General features: G+C 37.4%; 2 protein-coding genes across 2 annotated transcripts; one reads left to right on the top strand and one right to left on the bottom strand.

The window, feature by feature from the left end:
- Positions 1–1,550: 1,550 nt before the first annotated feature.
- Positions 1,551–10,980, bottom strand: LOC139729487 (uncharacterized). The gene is made up of 3 exons (XM_071640411.1): positions 10,370–10,980; positions 3,805–4,470; positions 1,551–1,758 (listed from the first exon to the last, which is right to left on the bottom strand). Exons 1-3 carry the CDS (start codon positions 10,606–10,608, stop codon positions 1,551–1,553), a joined length of 1,113 nt encoding a protein of 370 aa, XP_071496512.1. The 5' UTR covers positions 10,609–10,980.
- A 1,366-nt stretch (positions 10,981–12,346) lies between these two features.
- On the top strand, positions 12,347–24,984 carry LOC139729455 (geranylgeranyl pyrophosphate synthase-like). The gene is made up of 10 exons (XM_071640377.1): positions 12,347–12,453; positions 13,581–13,678; positions 15,428–15,496; positions 17,941–18,026; positions 18,810–18,973; positions 19,792–19,893; positions 21,051–21,111; positions 22,103–22,349; positions 23,615–23,664; positions 24,844–24,984. Exons 2-10 carry the CDS (start codon positions 13,610–13,612, stop codon positions 24,935–24,937), a joined length of 942 nt encoding a protein of 313 aa, XP_071496478.1. The 5' UTR covers positions 12,347–12,453; positions 13,581–13,609; the 3' UTR covers positions 24,938–24,984.
- Positions 24,985–25,036: the final 52 nt, after the last annotated feature.

Raw genomic sequence — 25,036 nt, 5'->3', positions numbered from 1 at the left:
CCTGGGTATTAAAAAAAAACCAAACAAAAACAAAAAAGAAGAGCAAAACAAATATCACAAGGGAAATTAGCTGATCATGAATTCAAGGGAACTGTAGAATCCTGTAGGACATACTATGTTCCAGTAATAAATGGGGAAAAAGATTAAACTGTTCTACAGTGGATTTCCATGAGGATGTGGTAAATCTGGATTTTGTCATTAAGGAATTACTTCCCTGTGAGCAGAGTTCACAGTTATGACTCGTTACACTGTTACGTCATGTATAAACTCTTGTTGAGGCTTCTCTGCAGAAGGGACACTGCTGGATCGCATAAATGTTGTCTCCTACCACTGGATATGCAATGCTGTTCAAAACACTGATCAAATAGAGATTCAGAGTGGACATCAATGTATGCCTACAGGCAACTCCCGTTGTACAGAAATCCTTGGGACCAGCAGGTTTATTTCATTACGTTAAAAAGTTCATTATAACCAAAGGGAATTTTGCACTGTCGGCTTGATGATAACTTTGGGACCTAGATTATCAAAATTTCATTACAATCATGTTTGTTGTAACAGGAGTGCCCTGTACAACTGTAGAAAGCATGGCCACCCAAGGCAAGTGTCAGAAAACTGCTGAAAGTTACTAAAATGATGAAAATAAAGAGAAAATCAGTGACAATTCCTAAAGCTACAGTACATCTAAAAGAAAACTTGCATGGTGTCCACAGAGCTGTGATATCTGGGGAAACATATTGGAATTCTGACTCTTGCTGGAACTAGAAATATTCTTTCTAACTCTCCTGCTAAATATAGGAATTCTGACAGGCATGATTTTATCCTCCATGTAGCAATCAAAGCATTGGATTAGTAGTTTGCATGAATATACTGCTTACTGGGGATTTTTTTGTTATTTCCCACATGATCAGGAATTTGATGCAAAGTCGTTAACCCAGTTAATCTTGGGAGTGTGACAAGTGTCTCTCATTTCTGTAGATAAACCTGCATAATTTAAAGGATGTGGGCTTGGTGAGGACATACTCATATTTCCCCATGGATTACCAAAAAAAAAAAAAAAAAAACTTACATCAATATGTTCAGCGAAAGGGTGAACCAGATAGTATTTGCTGCATTTTTTGGTATTTTTGTTTCTTCATGGGAGTTCTTGCGCAGCGTATTTCAGGGACTCCTATTCTATTTTCTGATCAGAATTTGAGGTTTGGATTGCTTTTTTTTTTTCAAAGTGAATAAATGTTCACTTGAATATGTCTGTCATGGAATAAACAAGACACACGCATGCTGATTTATTTGCAACTAATAAACTCTAAAAGATGTTTGGGGTACACTAGACATATATGAGTATGTGAGGAATACAAGAATGGTGGCGGTAGTGGGGAGGGGGTTGTTCAGTAAAGAGAAAATTTGTTCGCTATACAAGCCTTGTCGTCATACTCGGCTGCAATCAGCTACAACACTGCCACCATCAATCAAGCATCTGTCATGTTTGGGTCCAGGAGTCCACACTCTAGCCACACAAAGCTCTTTGCAAATATGTCCTTGGAGGGCCTTCATCAAAACACAAAGTTTGGAGGGATATTCCTGGTCCTCGCAAACTCCCTGGCCCTCAGGTGGCGCTCCAACTTGGCGAGGTCCGTCTCCCCATGCAGTACGATGTCTAGTTGGACGCCGCGGGTTCGGAAGCGGGCGAGACTCCGCTCGGTGATGTAACGGCAGTCCTTCACTTTCAGCGTCTTCAGTTTGGTCATGTCCCACAGTTTGCTGGAACAGGAAAGGTAGATTCAGACTATAATATGCCAAACTACCAAATGACTGTGTGGTTCAGTTTTACTAGGGTCGGTTTCTATTGTGTCCACTTGCAGTTGTGTGAGAACATGAGACCCCCTGCTACAAACCCATTTTCCATATATACACATCTCTTATTTGACATATAAATTTTACAATTTATATCACATCATGTTGGTCTTACTTGCCTTGAAAATCTGATGGATTTGGCTGAGGCTACAGTGTAGTGCCATAAATGACTAAATGGAATGATAAATGAAGAATGATAAAGGCTAAATAAAACCAATGATTTTTTTTTTTCAATCATTAATTGAGGAAGGCTCATTTTGCCCTTACATAAATCTTGTTACTATGATATGAAAATGGAGCCATGTTACTCCTGGATTACAAAGCAAGTAGCAAATTTGTGTACAGAAAAGTGGGTAAATTTAGAAATGATGCTGCACAAAGACCATGTCACATTCCATGGGAAAAAGATGGAAGAACTTCATTACTGTAGCCACAGACATTTCATTTTCACTTACATTGTACCAGGTAGATATTAATGAACTTTTGATACTTCATTCCTGATTCTTAAAACTCAGTCTTTTCCAAAGTCTGTTATCTAGATGACATCTCCAACATGTTATTTTTTAATTCACAAAAGTCTGTGCTTACAGTGTAGTTCCAACAGACAACCCCTGTGTATAACATTACATTTTTGTTTGTATCTTTTAAATAGACCTATAAAAAGAAAATTATTTAAGGTCAATTTTCGTGATTGGTATGAAGGACCCATTTCATACTAAAATATTTTGATCCAAGTAGTCTTTTTTATAATACATGCATACCTGGAAGGAAAACCTCAAAAAAGATATTGTAAACATTCAAACAAGCCAATTTTCAAAGTCTTCCCATACTTTTAGCAGTGTCGTTTGAATTCCATGCTAAAAGCTGCTCTGAATATAAATTCATACATGCGCATTTAAAAGTACATCTACACATCTAGCCCTACCATATCCCATAATGATAAAATAATGTACAATTATTTTGTGTTTTGACTCTTGTACCCGTCAAAGGAGATGGGTACAAGCCAAGTTATAATGGCTGACTACCTCCATTACAATCACCAGATTTGTGTCAATGAAGCTTTAAGACGTAATGCACATATGCCTCACTTTCACTTCCATGCCACCTGTCACAAATCCTGGACTCGTTAGTTAAAAGTATTACTGATGTGTCATCAAAGTCACTGAATTGCCCCCCCCCCCCCCCATTTCTCTCTCAGTCTCTACCGTTAAAATCCAGCTGTCTGACCCATAAGCTCAGCTGAATCTAACCTCTTGTTTCAGGAAGTAACACACAAGTCATTACATTGTCTGCAAACAGACATCTATGTGACTCTATGAAGAAGGAAGGACTTACAGCTAAACACAGTTCTCAGAAGGGCTCAAAAAATCCATTTTCCACCATTTGGAATCTGCTTGCAATATATAGTTCAACCTAAAAATCTGGCTAGCTGATGTGATTTGCAAGGATAAAGAGTTGTTTTGGAGTATATTGAGATCAAAAGTGTAAAATAATTTTGATCATAGTACACAGGTTTTTTTCCTGACAGGCCCTCCCCATTCAGCAGTGGGTTCGTAGAAAGTTAATAGTGCCATGTGATGATCGAATCGTGCCCGAGTAGTAGTACTGAATCGCTTGCAAGATGCTGTATATGGTTCACTCTCATCTTGCATAATGGATACTGCTATGACCCAATATCAAATGCTACGAGACAGCAACACTTCTGGTGTACCTTTTTGGGGTAATATTTTACATTTTCATTGTTGCCTTTAATACTGAAATTGTGTTATTACAACGTTACCATCTCTTTCTCTCTACGAACAAACGTTTAAAGAAATTCTAATTCATTAAAATGGTTATGCTTGTTAACATTTAAGTATGTCTCAAGCACTTACAGTAAGCAAGAGAATACAAGTTGGTATAAATGTACAGGTGCAGATACAAAAAAAAAGGGGGGGGGGAGACAACTCTTACCATAGAACTTCATCTGTGATTCTCCAGCAGCCTTGAATATCAAGATACTCTATATTGGGACAGAAGCAACATATCAGGTTCACCAGATTGCCTGTGATACCGTACAGCCGTGCCACCGACAGCCACGTGAGGTTGCGATTTAGCTGCAACACCATGTTCATGGTGTCATCGTCCATGTTCCAGCACCCCGTCAGGTCGAGTTGCTCCAACTGTTCACAGTTCATCGCGATTCCCTCCACAGACGTGGAAGTGATCTGTTGGCATTCTGCCAGCATCAGACATCGAAGATCGCGACAGTTGACCGCGATGGTCCGTACGACCTCTGTGGACAGACTGGAGTTCTCAGAGATGTTGATCTTGCACAGGTGGGGGTTATTTTCGATGACGGGGAGGATGAGATCGTCCTTGATCCATTTCTTGCAGCAGGGGACGTTCAGCGTGAGGAGGTTCCTTGCATCCAACGCCATGACCTGGAATGCGTCGGCTGTAAAACTAGGCCCAACTTGCGAGAGATCAATGTGGTGGGACTCCGCAAAGTGAATGGCCACGACATCCCGGAATCCGCGGGATACCAGACGAAGCCTGAAGAGGTCTGTTATGTCCAGGTGTGGCAGTATCCTAGCAACCAACACATCCTCCCACGGAAGAATGTCCAGGATGGTTAACCTGCAGATGAATCATAAAACAAATAAGCCATGTTCTTGAAATGTAAAATGTGAATAAATTTCTCTTGAAATTTGATGCCCGCAGTTCACACATTTCCAGCATCAATAATGTTCAGAAGATTGTTAGAAATGCACATGTATACATTGTAGACTGATTGTAAAATCTTATAAATATTACTACTCTTCACTTGGTTAAAAGGAAAAAAGAAAGACAAGCTTGATTGCTTTCTAGGCACCTTAAACAACATCACAAATGAATGACATATGTGTTGTTGTTGTTTTCTCGCTTTCAGCCACATAAGATGATCATCAGTAACAGAAATTTGCAATGAAAATTGTAAACATTCATTTCCAGTCACCCTCTTTTTTTTCCATTTTAACCATAAAAACCTACATATTTCTGTATTTAAAAAGAAAAGTCCATTTTTAAGTTTTTTATGGAGCAAGCATCTTGATTTTTTGCCTGCATGCATTGCTATAATGCTATGGACCATGAAACACCGCATTTGCGTTGTACACCAATTAGGAGAGCGAGTATTTTATATGAGTATTCAAACTTTTCATTTTTTGATTTTACACTGACTTTAAGACCTATGCAAACAACAGATTTTTCACAAATTTAAAAGCCACTTGACTCACTTCCACAAGAGTACACATTGTGACCTTCCTAACATTGTATCTATTTAACCTCCCTCTCTCCTTTCTAAATGAAAATAGGAAGAGAGAATTATGAGTAAAAGGAGTTACTGTATGTATAAGGGTTTTTGTTAATTACTTCATCCTTAGACCCATGGACCTAGACCTGCTGGAAGAAAGATTGTAGACATACACAAACAAAGTCTTTTACTCATCAAGCTTCCTGTGTATGATGTACAGTGACGTCTCATTACCAAATAAATGAATGAATGAATAAACAAACAAACAAATAAATAAATAATTACATAATCAAATCAATAAATGACAGATTAAAAGATATTAATGAATAAGAACTGTTCCTATTGATCAATAAGCGAATCAGATGTTTTGACAAAACAATTGAAGTACAAATTGTGATATGATATCACAGTGATCACAAATGTCAGCAGAAATTACGAAGAAGAATATCGAACATTACCGGTATTCATAAATTAATATTCAAAGTATGTGTACATTCATCAATCCGAACAATTCAGCTCCAAGTGATCAGTTACTGCGATACATATGGTGAACAATTAATTTCAGCAGAATATTATTTAATTATCAAGCACGAATATGCCTTGATGAATGAGTGTATTTAAAGCTTTCACCTGAGGAGAGCTGATAAAAAATATTATACATTGTGTGTTACATTATCATATTGGCATCATGATACACAGAATGCCATCCTCAAGTTTTACAATTCACACATACAATACCTTTTCTTCTTTGGCCTAACACAACCTCCAATCAAATGCTTCAACACTTTTAACACATTCACCACCAGCATCGCCATGCCTGTCGCTCAGTCTACCCTCTTTCCACAAAGTGACAATTGATGAATCCACAAGACAGCATCAAGTACAGTTCATATCTCGGAGAGAATTCTGTGTCAAAAAAGGGACTCCGTCATCTAAAAGACACCGTCATCTAAAAGACACCGTCATCTAAAAGACACCATAGAAAGTGGACAGTCTGCTCATTCTGTTCAGAGCTCGTCACCGAAAGGAGTACAAGTATTTGCCGCTCTCAAAGTCACACACTCACAAGAGCTCGCCAAGGCCACAGTACATGAAAAAAAAAATCTTTCCTTTCTCTGGAGCACTTTTTGAGGTTTTAAGCCAATTAGCAAAACAAATTCCAGAGTGCAGATAGTTACGTGACACTAGCGAGGGGCCTAGACCGCTTGATCTCTGCGGCTGCACTCAGAATGAACCCTGGCAGATGACGCATCAACGCTCATTCCCCATTAATCACTGCTGTCAACGGACCCGGGCAAGCTAGTTCTCTCTATTTGATACACGTACATCCAACCATATACCCATCCCCTCCCCCCCCCCCCCCCCCCCACAACCCCAGCTTTATACTATATTTAAGCAAGAAAGTATAATTTGCACTCTTCTTTGATTTTTTTTTTTTTTGAGGGGGGGGGGGTATTTTCAGCCTAGTAATTAAAGCTTAACAAGCAACATACCACACTACAAATTATGTCTCGATAGTTAACATTCAACCCTCCTACTGTAGATATTTTTTTCCACTTTGTAGTATTTGCAAAAGAAATATTAGATGAGATATGGTAATCTTATTTACAAATATTTTTATCAAGATATATATACTAAAGTGTATGTTGTTGTTGTTTTTAACAGTTCATGACATAGAAAATTGTTCCAAAAAAAGACAATAAACAGACAAATAAACACAAAATAGGGCATGCAGTCACTTGCAAGTAATGGGGGGAAAAAGAAAATTGATTTTATCAATCACTGACAGAATTCCCACTTTAATTTACAGTTAGCCATTAACAATGTATCTCTTATTACCACCTCCCAGTAATCCTATAACTTTAAATAACTTCCTTCCACCTTTTTTTTTTTAGTCAAACGCATGGTGCAAGCCAGTGATTTATGGCCACATTCACAATCCACTAATACTGCAATGCACTCTCTGGGCTCTGCATTTCAGGAGGGTGAGGGACTATTAAGAATACTAATTCATAGTAAGTACTTATTTCATGCATTAAATTAGTATCCCTCGCTGTCATTTGATAAGCATTACAATGCAGTCTAATGACAAGCTGATCCACATCCTGACGGACTAGACTACACAAGCTTTTACTGTATGTCCATGCAAACTTCCATGAAAGAGAAGAATGACTTACAAGTTTGGAAATACAATGTATTGATACAAACTGATTAATCACGACTGAAGTATATGATGACTTATCTATCCAATTGAAAGTTGCTTGTCATGACAAATTAATTGAATTTTATAATTTTGTAGTGCAGACATACAATACTCAAACTGAACAGTTGGTTTTGGGGTACTGTACTTTTGTTTATTCTCCTCATTACAGTTTATGCAAATCGCTTTCTTGTCCAAATGATGAGAAGCCTCAGAAAACAGGTCAAAGAGGTCGGTAAGATGTCAGCAAAAGTCAGAAGACACTAAATCTTCTATAGAGCGCGATACAGTGTAGGTGAAAACAGAATATCTAACACTAATCCCTTTTCCTACTGTAGACAAATGTTACTCACTTTCCTTCTCACGAGGCTTTATACAATTGTACACCACACTGTCGCATTTTGGTCAGTCCATGTCTAGAAATGGTATATAAACACAGTGTTCAATAGAATTTGACAGCTGTTATTATCCTTTCTAGTCAATTATCAGGCCATTCAGTTGGAAAACAAACATTTTTAATGAAAATCTATTATGTGACCTTCAAACGATAGTAGGGTCTACACATTTCATGTCAGTCCAACATTACATACATTATGCTAGCCCCAAAATTCTGTCATAAATTCTCCTAGATTGCTTGTATCAAGCAACATGTGGGCAATCTCATTAAAGTGTTCTAACAGAACATATTGTATTGAGGGTAATGCACACGGGAAACAGAAAACAACCCGCGACATCCCTGAAATTTACAAGCCCTACTCTTTTACTGCATGGAAATATTATTGTTATTATTATTATTTATTTATTCAACCAAGTAAAGGATGTAGAATACATGTCATTAACACTACAAACATGAAACAAAAACCAGAATGAACATTACAAAGGATACACTGTACTGTACACACTACACAAAATGAAAATGAAATGAATGGATGTCGGAGGGTCAGGGCACACAAAAGTAATTACATTTACTATTGCCTGTAAGAAGACCTGCAGAAGGTGAAACCTCTTCAACCGCCCTGATGTAATTTCACTTCCAGGCACATTCCAATCTATCACATATTTCTCACAAGATGGCGCTATCACTCCATGATTCTTGTTGATGTCCTGTGTACTGCATGCTGCAAGTTCTCAAAGTGGTTCAGTAGAATATTTTAGCAACTAATATCAAAGACTCTGCAGAGCATGTCTAGATGTGAAACAGAAATTGAATCTCAACCGCAATTTAACATTCAGAGTCTAATGAATTTAAACATACAGTCCCTGTTTCACTTCATCAGCATGCATACAGGTACTATAATAACACATGATACCTTAAAGGGATGGTACAAATATACTGTACTGCACATGTACGCTTTGGTTGAGATGGAGCTTCAGGTTTTCAACTTTTTTGTGAGAAGATGATTAACATACATCTTAGGAAATGTGAAGGGCATAGGATTCTAAGAGGAATTCAAAGTTTGTTTGATGAAAATTGGTTTTTGAAATGACCGAGATATCCAGAAACAAAGAGGTCTAAATAAAAGGTGGGACCCACTTTTTATTAGGACCCCTTTGTTTTATGTTGTTTTTTAATATCTCAGCCATTTCAAAACTGATTTTCATCGAACAAACTTTGAATACCTCTCAGAATTGTATAGACCAGAAATTAAAATAATTCATCAGTGGAAATTTGAGTAAAGAAAATGGGATTCCAACAGGATTTGAACCCGAGACCTCCAGACTGATGTGCTTGGCACAAGCCAACAACATCACATGGTGTACTGTAGTGTCACACTGCAGTCTGTACTGTTTCAGTCAATAACATTGTCATGTGAGCCGAATAGAAATCCTGATCATGTGTCCCAAGATAATGTTGCCTTCCTATCACATCATTTTAACAATAAATAGTTAGTTGACTTAATTAAAGACCATTTAATAAGAACATCAATTATCATAACTTTACTAGTCAGCTGCATAGTATTACTTACAACATGGTTTCATTTCAGTTTTCTCACTTTTGCTCTCTCTCCAGTCTCTACTAATATTCCTTGAAAGATCTACAACTTAAATGCAAAGCAACATGCTGCTGAACCCTATATGATAGTAGCTGCTTAGCACTTTGATAATAGACAAAAACTTGAATTTCTTTCCTTTAACTACACACCAAAACAAACTTAATATTATAACAGTTTGAAGTGCAAAGTACGTAATAAAAAAGGGCATATAATACATACATGAGTCCAAGTCTTAAATCAACTATTTCTTTGTTACTTATTGTGTCATGTTTTCCAGTGAGAAAACCATGACACAAAATAGGACATGCTACTGTACGAGCTGAAATTTTCGCGAATTGCTACTTGGAGGACATTTGCGCGTGTTGTTAATTTCGCGGTTGCGAAGGTCTAACTGAATGTAACTATTTGCGCGTTGTTATTTTCGCGGTTCAAAGGCGATTCGCGAAATTCGCGAAAATAAAACCACCGCGAAAATTTCAGCTCGTACAGTATTTCTTTTTTTAAACTACACACCAAAACAAACTTATTTCAATATCACAACACTTTTAAGTGATAAAAGAAGGCATAATATTAAATTGACTATTTTTTGTTACCTTTTGTGTCATGGTTTTTGTCATCGGAAAACACCCAGATACACATACACATTTTGCAAATGTAGTATGTCGGTTTAACACACAGTGTAAACACACAAACACGTAAACACAGGCCATTTTTTTTTTTTTTAAAGAGAGAGATGGTATTTGCCATTCACCCCATCCCCCCCCCCCAAAAAAAAAAAAAAAAGAAGAAAAAACCCAAACAAGCAAACAAACAAGGAAACAGGAAAAGGCAGAAAAGTCCAAAGAATTTTGAAATTTTGATTCAAAAGAAAAGGAAAGTGAGGTCCTAGCATACGTTTGTATGCAAACATTGTATTTCATGTCCATTTACTAATCCTGGCGAGATCAATTACATGTGGAAGAAGCCTTGCGGACAATCAGATTCAGATTTTGTAATACCTTGATAGCTTTAAACATGCTTACAATCTTGCAATGATGTGGATTTTCTTACCTCTCATCATCTGTCGATGCTTCATCTGCTTTGTCACCACTGGCTCCGTCATCACTGACATCCTTTCGTTCTCTAGTACTGGTAGGAGGAGTGGTAGTTGGCAACATATCAACATCAGGACTGAACGTGCCAGCCATAAAGGAGAGATCTTCTTCTTTGAAACTAATGCCGACATCTTCCACTCCAGCGACGAGGGAATCCATCTCACCATCATCACTGAGTGCGCTTGCCATTTCCATCTTCCTTTCTTGTCACTTACATCTATCTGATAATTAACCCCGGGGCGCTCCTTGTATACAGTTCACATTCGGGCTGGTCGCAGTTTAGTTATCCCGACAATATGACAATCCTGTGCATGGCAACAGACGACAATTACATGTAGTGATGTACAACGAACTTGCACATCAATTCTTGGCAAGCAAAAGCCAAGCACATGATATGATATCCATTGTCACATGGTGTCACACTGCAGTCCGTACTGTTTCTGCTGAATGACATTGTCACAGACACAGCCAAAGAGAAATCCTGATTGTGTGTGCCAAAATGAAGTTGCCTTCCGTTCAGATCATTTTATCAGCAATGTCAATACAGATGCTAGATCGTCGGCTGTATAGAAGAAAAAGACAGAAGATAAGAAACAGACAGTATACATATTGTAGCATTGGCCTGCGTTGGGTCAGGCCCAGGGGAATTCAGTGATCAGTCCTGGTTCCACGCTGCATGCACATGCTGCCCTGAAAAACAAAACAAAACAAAACAAATCAATAATACGCACAAGCAGAAGATGCCCTTCCCAAGTACTCGCTCCCTTGCAACAATGTATGTGTATGTCAGCAACCCAACAAACAGGGTCATGAGTAGTCTTTGGCCTGAGCAAAAAAAAAATAATACATGTTATATAATTACAGACATATGCTATGGGCATCATATTCATCATGTTCATAATCATATTATTCATTAGAAGTCTACACAACAAACAAATCTACTCTGTACAAACATGCTAATCTAATCAGCTTTCACAGTCACACACAATCTGTTTTTTCACCTCAACGACAACGTTATTAAAGTGGACTTAATCATGGTAGCCTAGGGTCTGGGTAACCGCAGCAGCGACCCCATACGAACAAATATGTACCGGTACCGGTTACAGCGCCCCGCAACGGGGTTAGGGTCTGGGCAGTCTGAAACCTACATACGAATGTAAACTAACGTTACAGTGTATGTAACCTAACCCAACCAGGTATACAAAAATTGTACGTATTACCCTGTTGTTCAACCACCTACACGTCAAAACATCATGCATGCATTGAAGTCTGAGCTGGGAATGAATGCCGGAATGAATGGAGTGACCACCAGTGCAGTGGCACCAGCACCAGCAGACTCAGCTACTGCCAGTTTTACTAGCTAGGTGCAGTTAACCGCACCACCCACCAGCGACTGTCAGTTATAACTTATAGCACTACTTATGACCTGTACTTGGTGAATTATGTTACTACGCTGCATTCTTGTAATTGATACACAATGACAAATCATGCACCATCTTAGAAATAGACTGACAAGCATCAAGATCATTAATTAATGTAAAATTGATAATTTATTTACGTGTATCCAGATTGACCTTCAGCATCCTTGTTATTCGGCTCAGGGAGGTCCTCTCACCTCCCTGTTCGGCTTGAACGGGAATCTATGTGGTGTAAAAATCTATGGAAAGCAACTTATACCAATAATTACCTTTTTATGTCTCATCCCATTATCTAAATATTCTTGTCATCCCATCTAACCGTCGGAACCTTGAAATAATTCTTTTTTACCTTCTTTAGTATGTCTAAGAAGTATTACATCACGAAAAAGATATGCGAAAATAATTCTACGTATTATTTTGCATTATTCATTGGAAGTAAATAAACATGATGGAACTTTGCAGGCGCTCCATAGGCAAGCTATATCACGTGAACGTAAGAAAAAGAAGCCAAAGGAAAAGGAAGAAGCTGAGGCCTGGTGTACAATGAGAGTAGTCTAATTAAAGGAGAGCGAGCAAGAGAAGAGAAGCTGTGACGTTGGTTCTCAGGATAATCTTTTTATCCGTATGTATGTCTCTATCATTTTTTTACTAAAAACATAAGTAATTGAGTTTCCAGATATTGGAGTATACGAGTCTCTACTTTTAGCAGAAGAACTGCAGTCCCACATGTACATATTTATGTTTATGCTTGGTTTGTGAGTATTGTAAAATGTTATTTCGTTTTTTGCACGCATATCCCTTCTTGAATGTCCTTCCTCGTTGGCTTTCTAATATTAGTTTGACTTAAGAATTCTTCCCTCACATGGTTCACTATGACACTAATCACACTCAAACTCAGAGTCAGAGACAGAGTACTGTCCTGTTAAACCTGTTCTTCTGACCTGGTTAGTTTGCATGTGAAATATCGCTGATTTTATCATCAGCATGATCAGTTTTATTTAACGAGACAAAGCCCATTTTCACATAACATTTTTGTATCATCACATCACATCACATCTAATACGGAAGTAAAGGACTGGTCCTGTAGTATTCTGGTCTCAACATAATAGAATTAACTTCAACTTTGTTGCTTTATGTTCGTTGAGGAGCAGAGGTTTAGAATTTCTCCCCGCTCCAATGTGTAACTGTAAGTTTTATCCATTAAATCTTTGAAATTATTAATTGAGGAAGCTTCAACAACACTATAATACATGTGCTAGGACTCATAGGAGGCAATCTGTTCCAGTCGGCAACTAGTATAAACTAGTGACAGTTGACACAGTGTATGACACACATAGTCTAGTCTGAGTCTGACTGAGTATGAGCTTAATTTTTTCCCTCAGTTTCATGTATGAATATGAGCCATTTTATTGTGACACCTACATGTATCCACACCTACAATGCAGGGGTTGTAATCAGGGGTTCCAAGCTTGACAAACTTTCATCCATTGCATTGTGCACTGAATTCTTTCGACTTTGCTCTGTAATGAGATCCGTGCCCATATTATTACGCATTTCTATCATTCAAGCCAACACCAACATCACTTATGCATCCTGTAGACTACATGGAGGAGTGGGTTTTACAGTAACAATGTTACGGTACATTTTTCATCTTCAAAATCAAATTAGACAAATACATGTAGAACCTCAGCCATTGGCATGAGTATCTGAGTCAAGCTTATGTGTTTGTTTATGATTTTCCTCCTTCAGACAGTACAGACTCTGACCACCCACCCAAAATGGCAGAATCACAGACTGAGTGTACAGGAAGTGTAACAGATACAGAGAGAGCAGCCACACAGGAAATGGTAAGCCACATCCTGATCAGTAGGGCGGAAATAACATTTTCTTCATAATTTTGATCTTATCATTTCCATCTATCTCTTTGCGTTTCTCATGCCTAAAAAAAAATGGGAAAAAACATTCACATGGAGAAATTCATACTCTTCCATCTGACTGAAAGATTTAAGAGCAATACAGGAAATCAGTCAAAGCACTATGTGATGATTATGATAGATTATTATATTATTATTATTATCACCGTTCTTATATAGCGCATAATACCTTTGGCAAGGTCTCTATGCACTTTGGAGGGAGACAAAGAAACATACAAAAAATATAAATTTTAAAAGAAACAGTAGAATGCTGCATAAATCATCATCGACAATCACTATGTTACTTTCTGAACAGATACGTTTTTAAAGACGTTTTGAACTTATTGATGGAACTCGCATGTTTTATATCACTTGGGATGCTGTTCCACAGTTGAATAGATGAATAGATGAGTACAATACTTAATCAGTATTACTATGTGATACTTAATTTTACCTAGTAATACTTTATAATAAGTGTGCATAGAGCAATAATTAGAGGGATGGTACAGTTTCCATTGAGATGATGATTCAGGTTTCCAATGTTTTTTATGAAGATTTCTTGAGATACTGAGGACCTTCTTAAAGGGACACAGTCCTCACGAAATTTAAAAAAATATGTTGTTGTTGGTACCTCCAATGAACTACTTTCATCAAAAACAAACTTTCAAATCACCAAATAAGCTCGTACATTTCGGTTAAAAAAGTGTAACTCTGCAAATGAGCAAGTCTTGGCGGAGAGTCATACGTCATCGATGCACAACTCTTTCCAGCGGTGTTCTGCTCGTCATCCCTAGTTATTCATAAATACATGTTTACTATTTATTTTTATATTAATTGTATATATAAATAAGCTTGAAATATTTTGTTTGAAATGATAAAACCACATATTGTCACATTTTATGAAAAAATCAGATATGATCATTTTGAGCGCTTAAATTGGTTTTCTGAGGCACGGCTGTCAACTTGAGAGTAGGGCATCAATGACGTTGCACCTTTTGGCAGGCTCTTACACGATCGCTTGCAGGAATTATTTTTTGAAAATCACGTACGGAGACAATTTTTGATGTCCACGCGTATAAATTGGTGAAAGGTTATATTTTTTACTCTTCTTAATTATCAGTACAGTGAAAATCTCAGGACTGCTGCCCTTTAAGGAATATGAAAGAGCATATAATTCTAAGACTGGAGGAATTCAAAGTTTATTTGATGAAAATTGGTTTTGGAATGGCTGAGATATCCAAAACGATATGATCTTAATAAAAGATGGGACCCACCTTTTATTAGTCCAAGTGCTTTGTTTTTACTTTGGTTTAGATATTTCAGCCATTTCAAAATGGATTCTTATCAAATAAACTCTGAATTCCTCTTAGAATTGTATGCATTTTGACTTTTTCGAAAATGGTTTCTAAGTATCAAGCAAAAAGTTAAAAGCTGAATTTTCACTTTAACCAATACTCTATCATACCTTTAAAGATGAGGGAAACAAATATTTCTCAAGTTTTATAAAGTTATTCATTTCAAGATCTTAGTTTTAGTCAATGTTTGACTAGGCTCATCCTTGTCTTGTCAGCATGGTTATAAATGTACTCCTATAAGAGATATGTAATCAGTAACTAGACTCTACAGTATTAAGTCTTCGAAGTATTGTAATCTTGACATTTCTTATGTTTTTTTCATTTTCAGATTCTCATGGAACCATACAACTACATAGCGCAGATTCCTGGCAAACAAATTCGAACGAAACTGTCAAGGGTGAGGGACAGAACAGTTGGTCTGTAGACATTGTAACTACTGAACATGCAAAAATGTTTGTGGTACATTAATTTTTGCATACTTTACGCTGCTTTTGCCTAGCGCGAATTCCACAAATGCGCAAAAATATCTTCACAATTTTATCTGCGCATGTTGAATGGGTTGAATATTGCACAACATGAATTCAAGAATCTGCAAATATGTTTTTGAGCTGCTCAGTGCGAAAAATTAATTACAGGAAAATATCGATGTTTACAGTACTTATCATGCATCAAGTTATGTAAAGTGAATGGTGGAAGTTAAGTTAATACCGTTGAACAGCTCTCTTGCTATGCTCACTAGTAGTTACACGGTCTATAGCACAATATAGTTGATACGACTTTCCAAGATGAATAGATTTGCATTTATGCTTCCTCTTCTTTCTTTCTTTTTTCTTTTGTCTTTTTTTACATTACCAGTCATTAATTGAGGGGATGTTGTTCTCTTTTGAAAACTGTTTTGCTGGACTCTATCTAACAGATCTTTGGGATATGAGTCTATGAGTTGAAGGACAAGTCCACCTTCATATATATGGATTGAGAGAATGTAGCAATATCAGTAGAGCACATCAGTGAAGGTTTGAGGAAAATTGGACAATCTGTTCAAAAGTTATGAATTTTTTAAGTTTCAGTGCCGCCATCTCTGGATGAGAAGACTACTACAACTTGTGATGTCATGTGCGTAGAATGATATAAGGAAAGTATAAAGAAAATTCAACATATTTTCACTTTTCTTGCATAATAATAGAATACTTGACTTGCCTCTTTCAGAAGGCAGGGGAATAATATTACCCTTAACATTATGTCAGTACTAAGTGGAGGAAATGCGTTCTTTTTTGGAAAAATGAAATTTTGTGGAATTGTCTTAATATTTTCCTTATATTGTTCTATGCATGTGACATCATACACTTATATAATATTGGATGGCCTTGAGATTAATACAAGGAAATATTGGACGAGCTATGCACAAATATTGGACGAGTCGAAGACGAGTCCAATATTTTGCTTAGCGAGTCCAATATTTCCTTGTATTAACCGTAAATAGGACATTCAATATTATCATTATTATCCTACAGAGGATTTTAGCAAAGAATATTTTCACTTAGGCCTACCCTTTCTGTCTCCGACTCCGAGTGCTGTATGGTCTCCTACTGTGTAGTGATCCTGACATGGGGTATGGTACATGTAGGCCTACACTCTTCAGTGCAAGTTAATCCACTTCAGTTTCTGATAAAACAGTGATCTATGTATCCAAGGTGTTACTGTTAGACCGAGATCTAGCTAATTTAGACCAGAATTAGATGTATTTGTATCCGAGATCTGAGAAACAATTCACGTCACATCTAATGTAGATCGTGAAAGATCGAATTAGGCTACTACCACAATATGGCCTACTGTATATAAAGTACTTGTACACACGTACGTACATGTACAGTAACTGTAATATGCATATCGCGCATGCAAATGCAAGCGCAGCGACGGCGGCTGGCTACATGTATTGCGCGCGGGCTATCTAGCAGTAGCGCTGAGCATGCAGAGCTGCAGATCAATTGTCGCCTTGCGCCTGCATGCACACAAAAAAAAATGCAACTTGTTTTCATCAAACCTAAATTTAACTTCCTGTTATGAAAGTGATATTTTGAAAAATTGTATGAAAAACAATTTCAAGTAATTGATATATGAAATTTGTTTGTATAAACACAGAATTTTAGAAGAAACAATGTTCTAGTTAATTCGTGATTGACCAATCACAGACGTATTTACTTCATATTTCAGGTCATCTCGTATATATCTTAACCAATCACGGTGCAGTTTATAAAGACTTTGGGGAATCCCCCTCTTGCCGTCCAATATTTTGAATATTGGTCGCCTCGGCAGAAGATATTGGTCGAGTTCAACAAACTTTTTAAGTGGGTTTGAGGTTATGAGGTGCGTCGAGAAAATAACACTTGTATTTGGGCTCTAAAAATCCTCTGTATGGATAATAATGTATGTTAGTAGTCTTCTCATCCAGCAGTGACTTTGCAGAAACTTCAAAAATTCAACTCTTGAACAGATTGGCTTATTTTCCTCAAACTTTCACTAATTTGTTCTACTGATATGGCTGCATTATGTATATGAAGGTGGACTTATCCTTTAAGATCTATGTTTTGCCCATCATTGTGACTAAAGTTGAATTTGGAATTGTTCATGTGCTCATCACTGATATGTAATTGTCTTACACAAATTTTGTTATTTCTTTTTCAGGTCAGTGTGATACAGTTCAGTGCATTTGGCAGATAGGAAATTGTAGGCTTGATTGCATTATTTTTGCAATTGTCTAGAGATATGGGAGCAAGTTAGGAATATGATATTGTTCCTGTTGTATCTATTTTCACCTGATATTTGTATAATTTTGTACTTCAGGCTTTCAATTACTGGATGAATATTCCAGAAGAGAGGGTGACCAAGATAGGTGAAGTCATACAGATGCTGCACAATGCAAGCTTATTGTGAGTACCTGGGTAATCACATTATCTGTCCACACATAAAGTTTGAGTGTGTAAAGTTATTTTTTCCAAATTTCATCAGCTCTTTGTCAGAGAGATTGGTGTATAATTTTGATGATCTAAAGATGTTCAATTATTACAGCAGATGTTTAAATGGGCATAAGTTGTGTACATTCTGTAAAACTTGATTGTAACAGCATTTAATGATTGACGAGAAAATTAAAAGATAACAAAAGTTAAAGGGACTGTACAGTACTGGTTGAGGTGGGGATTCATGTTTTGAACATTCCTAAGTGAGATAATGAGAAACCTCTTATGAAATATGAAAGAGCATGTAATTTTAAGAAGGACTGAACGTTTATTTCATGAAAATTGGTTTTCAAATGGCTGAGATATCCAAAAAAGTGATACAATGTAATGATAAAAGGCGACAGGCCACGCCTTTTATTTGGATCTCTTTGTTTCACCTTGTTTTTGGATATCTCAGCCATTTCAAAACCGATTTTCATCAAATGAACTTTTGATGCCCCTTAGAATTGCATGCTCTTTGACATCTCATAGAGTGGTTTCTGAATATCTCGCAAAACGTTAAAAGCTAAATCCTCACCTCAACCAGAACTGTACACACCCTTTAACTCCATGTCTTTTTTATATGTATGTTGTACTTTGTGAAATCCTGGAATGATTATTTTCATAACTTTCGTATCTTAGTCTGAAAGATGAACTTTCAATTTTACTTGTGCACTTTGTCTGTAGCTGTTTCATTTGATTCTGTCTGACATACAGGATCGATGACATTGAAGACAACTCCAAGCTGAGAAGAGGAATACCTGTTGCCCACTGTATATACGGCATAGCACAAACCATCAACTCGGCAAACTACATGTACTTCCTCGGTCTCAAAGAAGTAATGAACTTTGACCACCCAGATGCCATGAAAATATTCACAGGTAAAGAGGACTTTGAAACTCTGTGCAGGAAGCTTACAAAAGTTGATTATATATCGTAACAGAAAAGAGTTAGTCAGTGTCAGAGGAATTCAATTTGTGCCAGATTGTGACTTTTTTTTCTTTCTTTTAAAGCCCTTCTTTGCAAAAGGAAGTATGAGAGTTTTTGTGGAATGCCCCCTTACCCATAATCTATGTTTACAATGCTTGATGACCTATATTGTGTTTAATTTCATATGAAGGCCTATTCATTTTGCTTGGGCAAGTTGAAATGTCTTGTTATACAAATGTAGTTGTTATTCAGAGATTTTGCTTGTTATATGATGATGATGATGATGATGATGATGATGATGATGATGATGATTGGAAGGTCTTGTCACTATTTCTGTTAAGCATTTGAGCTCATTTTCAGTACAAAGACCCTCTTAGAGTAATTTGTTTTCTTCTATGTTCCTCAGTAATTCTGGTATTTGATCTTTCTATTATGAAATATTTGTTGTTAGCAATGGCATCAGTATTGTTCATGACCCCACTCCCTTTCCTCTTCTGTTTTTTGATAAGAGAATCATGCATTTGTAATTATCTGTTGATGGAATTTCATGGATAGGGTCTGTCATATTCACACATGTACTTGCCTATAGCAAACAAGCCTTTTTGTTGTTCAAGAAAAGCATAATGGCTATTGTCCTTCAAATGTATTAGTCAGTTGCTAATTTGACAGCCTTCAGCTTTGAACGCGTTCAAATGAAAACAACAACAAAACATAAAACACCTATTACTAATCTTTTTTGTTTGTTTTGTTTTCTGTATCCTGTACCCAGAACAACTAGTACTATTACACCAAGGACAGGGTATGGACATTTACTGGAGAGATTCTTATACTTGCCCCACAGAGGAAGAGTACAGGGAAATGGTCATCAAAAGTGAGTACAGTTGAACCTCTCGTATCCGGACAAGTCAGGACCGGGGCTCATCCGGATAAGGGATTTGGCCGGATACGGGAGACTCCATGCTTTATACATGTACATATACATACACATGTACTGATGTAGCCCATTGTAGTACCACATGAAGTAATGTGTATACTGCAACCTTTTCATTGTTACACTCAGTAACAGACCCCAAAATAGAGGTTCGTGTTTGCAAGAATGAAATCATTTTCTTTCATAAATTCTTGGGATAATTTACCTAAATAATTATTAAGAAATGTATCAAGTACATGTAATTCATGTGTGTTTGTGTAGGAGTTCTCAAGAAGTTGGGAATCCCCCTTTCCTCCCGTAATTATTTTTAAAAAAATCATGGCGAGATTGCGTCCGTATAATAGAGAGATCCGGATAAAGGGAGGCCGGATAAGAGAGGTTCAACTGTATATGTATATGTTTCTTCCCCATTTCTCTCTCCGTCATGGCAAGAGTGGCTGCTTTCATTTTCCCCTCTCTCTCCTAAATTCCACCACATTGTGCTGTGGAGATTGCTTTTGGTGATACAACAGCAAATTTTATGTGTTGTGTATCTGTTGTGTGTGTGTGTGTATGTGTGTGTTTGTGTGTTGTTGTTGTTGTTGTTGTTGTTGTTGTTGTTGTTGTTGTTGTTGTTGTTGTTGTTGTTGTTGTTGTTGTTGTTGTTGTTGTTGTTGTTGTTGTTGTTGTTGTTGTTGTTGTGGTCAATTCACAACACAGAATAACTATGTCAAGTGGTTGTGATACTTAATTCCCTATGTGTGAAGCAAACATGTGACCATAGACGGCTACCATGTTACTTTCAGTTTTGATGCACCAATAGCATTGCCCAGCCCTGCATACCAATCATATGAACTCCATATGAACCAACAAGTCGGATATCCTTGAGCAGTCAGGAAAACTCTGTGATGCCTAATTGCTTCTTTATCCAAAGTGAAAGTGAAAGTTGAAAAACCATCTGAATGAAAAGACCAGTAACATGATTGGTGATAGTTGTCTATAGTCCATAACTTTTTTGTTGCTCTTGGTTTTGGTACTTTTCTCAGTCAGTTTGGAGCCCCCTTTGTTCTTGTTTACTTGTCATGTTCATGTTTTGTTTTTCTTTGTTTTGCTACTAGAAACCGGGGGTCTGTTTGGCTTGGCTGTGAGACTTATGCAACTCTTCAGTGCTAACAAGAGGTAAAGTGACAACACTTCTGTTTGAGTCAGAATATATTCTTCTTCAAGTGCGATGACTTTGATATGTGCGACATTTTCTACACTACAAGAAGAAAATGAATTTGAAAGTACAGTTGAACCTCTCTTATCCGGCCTCCCTTTATCCGGATCTCTCTATTATACAGACGCAATCTCGCCGTGATTTTTTTAAAAATAATTACGGGAGGAAAGGGGGATTCCCAATTCCTTGAGAACTCCTACACAAACACACATGAATTACATATACTTGATACATTTCTTACTAATTATTTAGGTAAATCATCCCAAGAGTTTATAAAAGAAAATGATTTCATTCTGGCAAACACGAACCTCTATTGGCATAATTGTGATATAGTCCCCACCATAGGCCCCAACACAGTGCGCGTGCACCCGCGGACTAGGGTTAGGGTATAGGGTTAGGTAGGGTTGTATTTAGTACGGACACGCAGCAGTGGGGACTATATCACGATTATGCCCCTCTATTTTGGGGTCTGTTACTGAGTGTAACAATGAAAAGGTTGCAGCATACACATTACTACATGTGGTACTACAATCAATGGGCTACATCAGTACATGTGTATGTATATGTACATGTATAAAGCATTGAGTCTCCCGTATCCGGCCAAATCTCTTATCCGGATGAGCCCCGGTCCCGACTTGTCCGGATACGAGAGGTTCAACTGTACTTCCAATGGACATCAACTATGATATGAGAAAGGCTAGTACAAGGTGGGATCCACCTTTTATTAGGAGTGCTTTGTTTTACCTTGTTTTTGGTAATCTCAGCCATTTCGAAACAGATTTTCATCATATAAACTTTGAATTCCTCTAGAAGTGTACACTTTTTAACTTTTCCTAAAGTCGTTTCTAAGTATCTCGCAAAAAGTTAAAAGCTAAATTCTCACCTCAACCAATACTATACCATCCCTTTAACTCTCACATACAATGTACACTCTGTGTATCCATATCCCAGTGACTTCAAGCCCCTGAGCGACATACTCGGCCTGTACTTCCAGATCCGAGACGACTACGCCAACCTCTGCTCCAAACAATACACAGAGAACAAGAGCTACTGCGAGGACCTGACAGAGGGCAAGTTCTCCTTCCCCATCATCCACGGCATCCGCAGCCAGCCGGGCAACACCCAGCTGATGAGCGTCCTGCGACAGAGGACGGAGAACATGGACGTCAAGAAGTACTGCGTGGATCTACTGGAGAAGGTGTGTCTCTAATCAGCTACATCTGACAGGCTTTACCCCCCCCCCCCCCCTCTCCTACACCCGCATTACCTCCTCCCCATCTAGGATCTTATCCCTTCCCTCCGTCGATCCCCTCCCCCCCCCCCCCCCGTCCCATCTCCTGTCCATATAAAGTTTTGTAGTTATTTTTAATTGAGACCATGCATCATACCAGCACTTTATGACATATTTCGGATCAACCTCTGGACCTGTTACAAGTTAGTCTTATAGAAAAGAGTGAAATCTTATAAGCACAACAGTGAAAATGTGAATTTAATGAAAATTGTGAAAGTTATGTAATTGTGAAGTGTCACTAATTTTCGCAAAACACTTCTCAAACAGTCAATATGAATATTCAAATGAGTGAGTTGATGATGTCATCCCCTCACATCTTGTCATTTACTTGGCACACAAAAGCTTGAAATTTCCATTTTTTTTTTCCAAACACATCTACTCCCTGGTTGCAAATCCTGATACATATCTGACTGATCATTATTTGAAAGGTGTTCATCATGGAATGATATTATGTTTTACACTTTTGTTGCAGAAAAATTAATATTTGTCAATTTTTTTATACATAATCAATGGACAATTGTGAGGTGATGACATCATCAGGTCATTAGTGTACATATTCATATCAGCTGTTTAAGAACGGTTTTCCAAAAATTAGCGAAGCTTCACCATGTCATAGCTTTCTTACTTTTTATCCAATTTTGATCAAATTCTTACTGTCATGCATGTAAGATTTTACTCTTTCTTTTCAGAATAACTGTTAACTTGTCTGGAATATTTTGAATTGTTTTCTTATATCTGATTGAAATTCAAATAGTGCTTTTGTCTGTACTGTCACTGTTTTAGAATTCTGCTAAAGGTGAATTCTAGAGCATGTCAGTGTGTGCCAAATTGTACCGCTATATGTCACATAGCAGCAGAGGTTAAGTATCAGGAGTTGTACTATAATTCCTCAGTATTTTTGAATTCTCCCTAGCCCAAATTAAAAAAAAAAAAGAAGAACAGCAAATGAATAGATCAAAAAATCAAACCCAATCTTGGTTTGTTTGTTTGTTTGTTTGTTTGTTTGTTTGTTTGTTTGTTGTTGTTTTTTTTGGGGGGGAACAAACTTAGATGTATAATTCTTTGCTGAGTCCCACTGACCAAAATTGAAATTTTGATTAATTTGGGAAATAGTGTAAAGTTATTTTGCAGGAAAGAGGAATGATTCCAAATAGTATGGCTTCTTTTTGCAGTTTGGATCCTTTGAGTACACCAGGACAGTCCTCTTTGACCTTGAGAAAAAGTGAGTGTACCTTTGATGTTACTCGTTTCCTTCATATTCTGTCAATTTTCACATACTTTATGCTGATATATTTTGGCAATAGGGAGTAAGTGACAAATCATCAACATCTGAATACAAGGTAATTGGTGCTTTTAGACTGGACTTGAAATACTCTACGTGATTACCAGATGAGTGTCGTGTGGCAATCATGTAGAATATTTCAAGTCCAGTCTGGAAACACCAATTGCTGGTGTTCTCATGTGGTGAAATATCTATATAAAGATTTTACAGGGAAGCCAATGTAATGATAATTGTATACATCTTGCTCATGCAAGACACAAGAGTGTCAAGAGAAAACTGCAAAGCTCAGCTGAAGTATGTTCCACTGAGCCACCAGTGATATATAAATGTGTGTACCTAGTGAATTTCAGTGGTAGATTGTAGATGAGGAACAGGCGAATGAAATAGCTAATGATGTTATGAAATGTGTAGGAGGAATATCCATGGATAGGAAGTGATTACAAAAGACATTGTACTGGTCGAAGTATTTGATTCCTATTTTGGTATATTTCTATTCAGAGTGCCCCGATGTATGTGAGTGTATTATGCCAGAAAAAGTTGAGACTTAATGCCTGTTATATGACAAATATGAAATGGATTTCCATTCTATTCACACCGCATCTCAGGACTTTGCTTGAGCGGTATACTTTAAAGCAAGAAATGCTCATAGCATGACATTTTTTGCAAATTGGAGCCAACAGCCTCTTTTATGGCATGACACTTTTGTGAATTGCCACTGGCACTCAATGCATATAGTGTAGACAAGCAACTTTCACATGCATTTTTATTTTTGTGAGTCTTGGCTCTCATGAAATTTGTGAAATTAAAACACGCAAGAACATTTCTGATTTTACAGTAGTAATTCACAGGCAATCACACTTGTAAGTTATGATGGATATGCGATCAAACTCAGGACCAGAAAAAAAAAATGTGTGCTCATAAGTGCCTCAAAATAATACTTTCAAGACATCCTTTCCAACCAGAAACAATGTGCTCATAATATGCAACAAGATGCAAATTTCATGGCTTCTTTTCAATTCAAAAACTTGGAGGAGTGTGTGACCAACAATGCATCACAAGACCATGTCATACTGGTAGATCTAATGTTCTCTGTGTTTGTGTGGTTGTTCCCCTCCTCAGGGCTCGTGAACACATAGCCAGCCTTGGTGGCAACCCAATCCTGGAGGCCATGATGGACGAGCTTAGCAAGCTGGTGAAGGAGGGAGACCAGTGATTCAGCCCTCCAGTAACTTTAAAGGGAAAATCCGTACATGTGGTAACTTTCTAGTGCCAACAAACACATTACATGTCCCACTTTTCAAATGTCATTTGA

The sequence above is a fragment of the Diadema antillarum genome, unplaced genomic scaffold, assembly GCF_040938485.1.
Source record: "Diadema antillarum isolate AM-2024a unplaced genomic scaffold, OU_Dant_1.0 seq00000243_RagTag, whole genome shotgun sequence".
Classification (NCBI taxonomy): domain Eukaryota; kingdom Metazoa; phylum Echinodermata; class Echinoidea; order Diadematoida; family Diadematidae; genus Diadema; species Diadema antillarum.
This window is presented reverse-complemented; position numbering and strand designations above follow the sequence as displayed.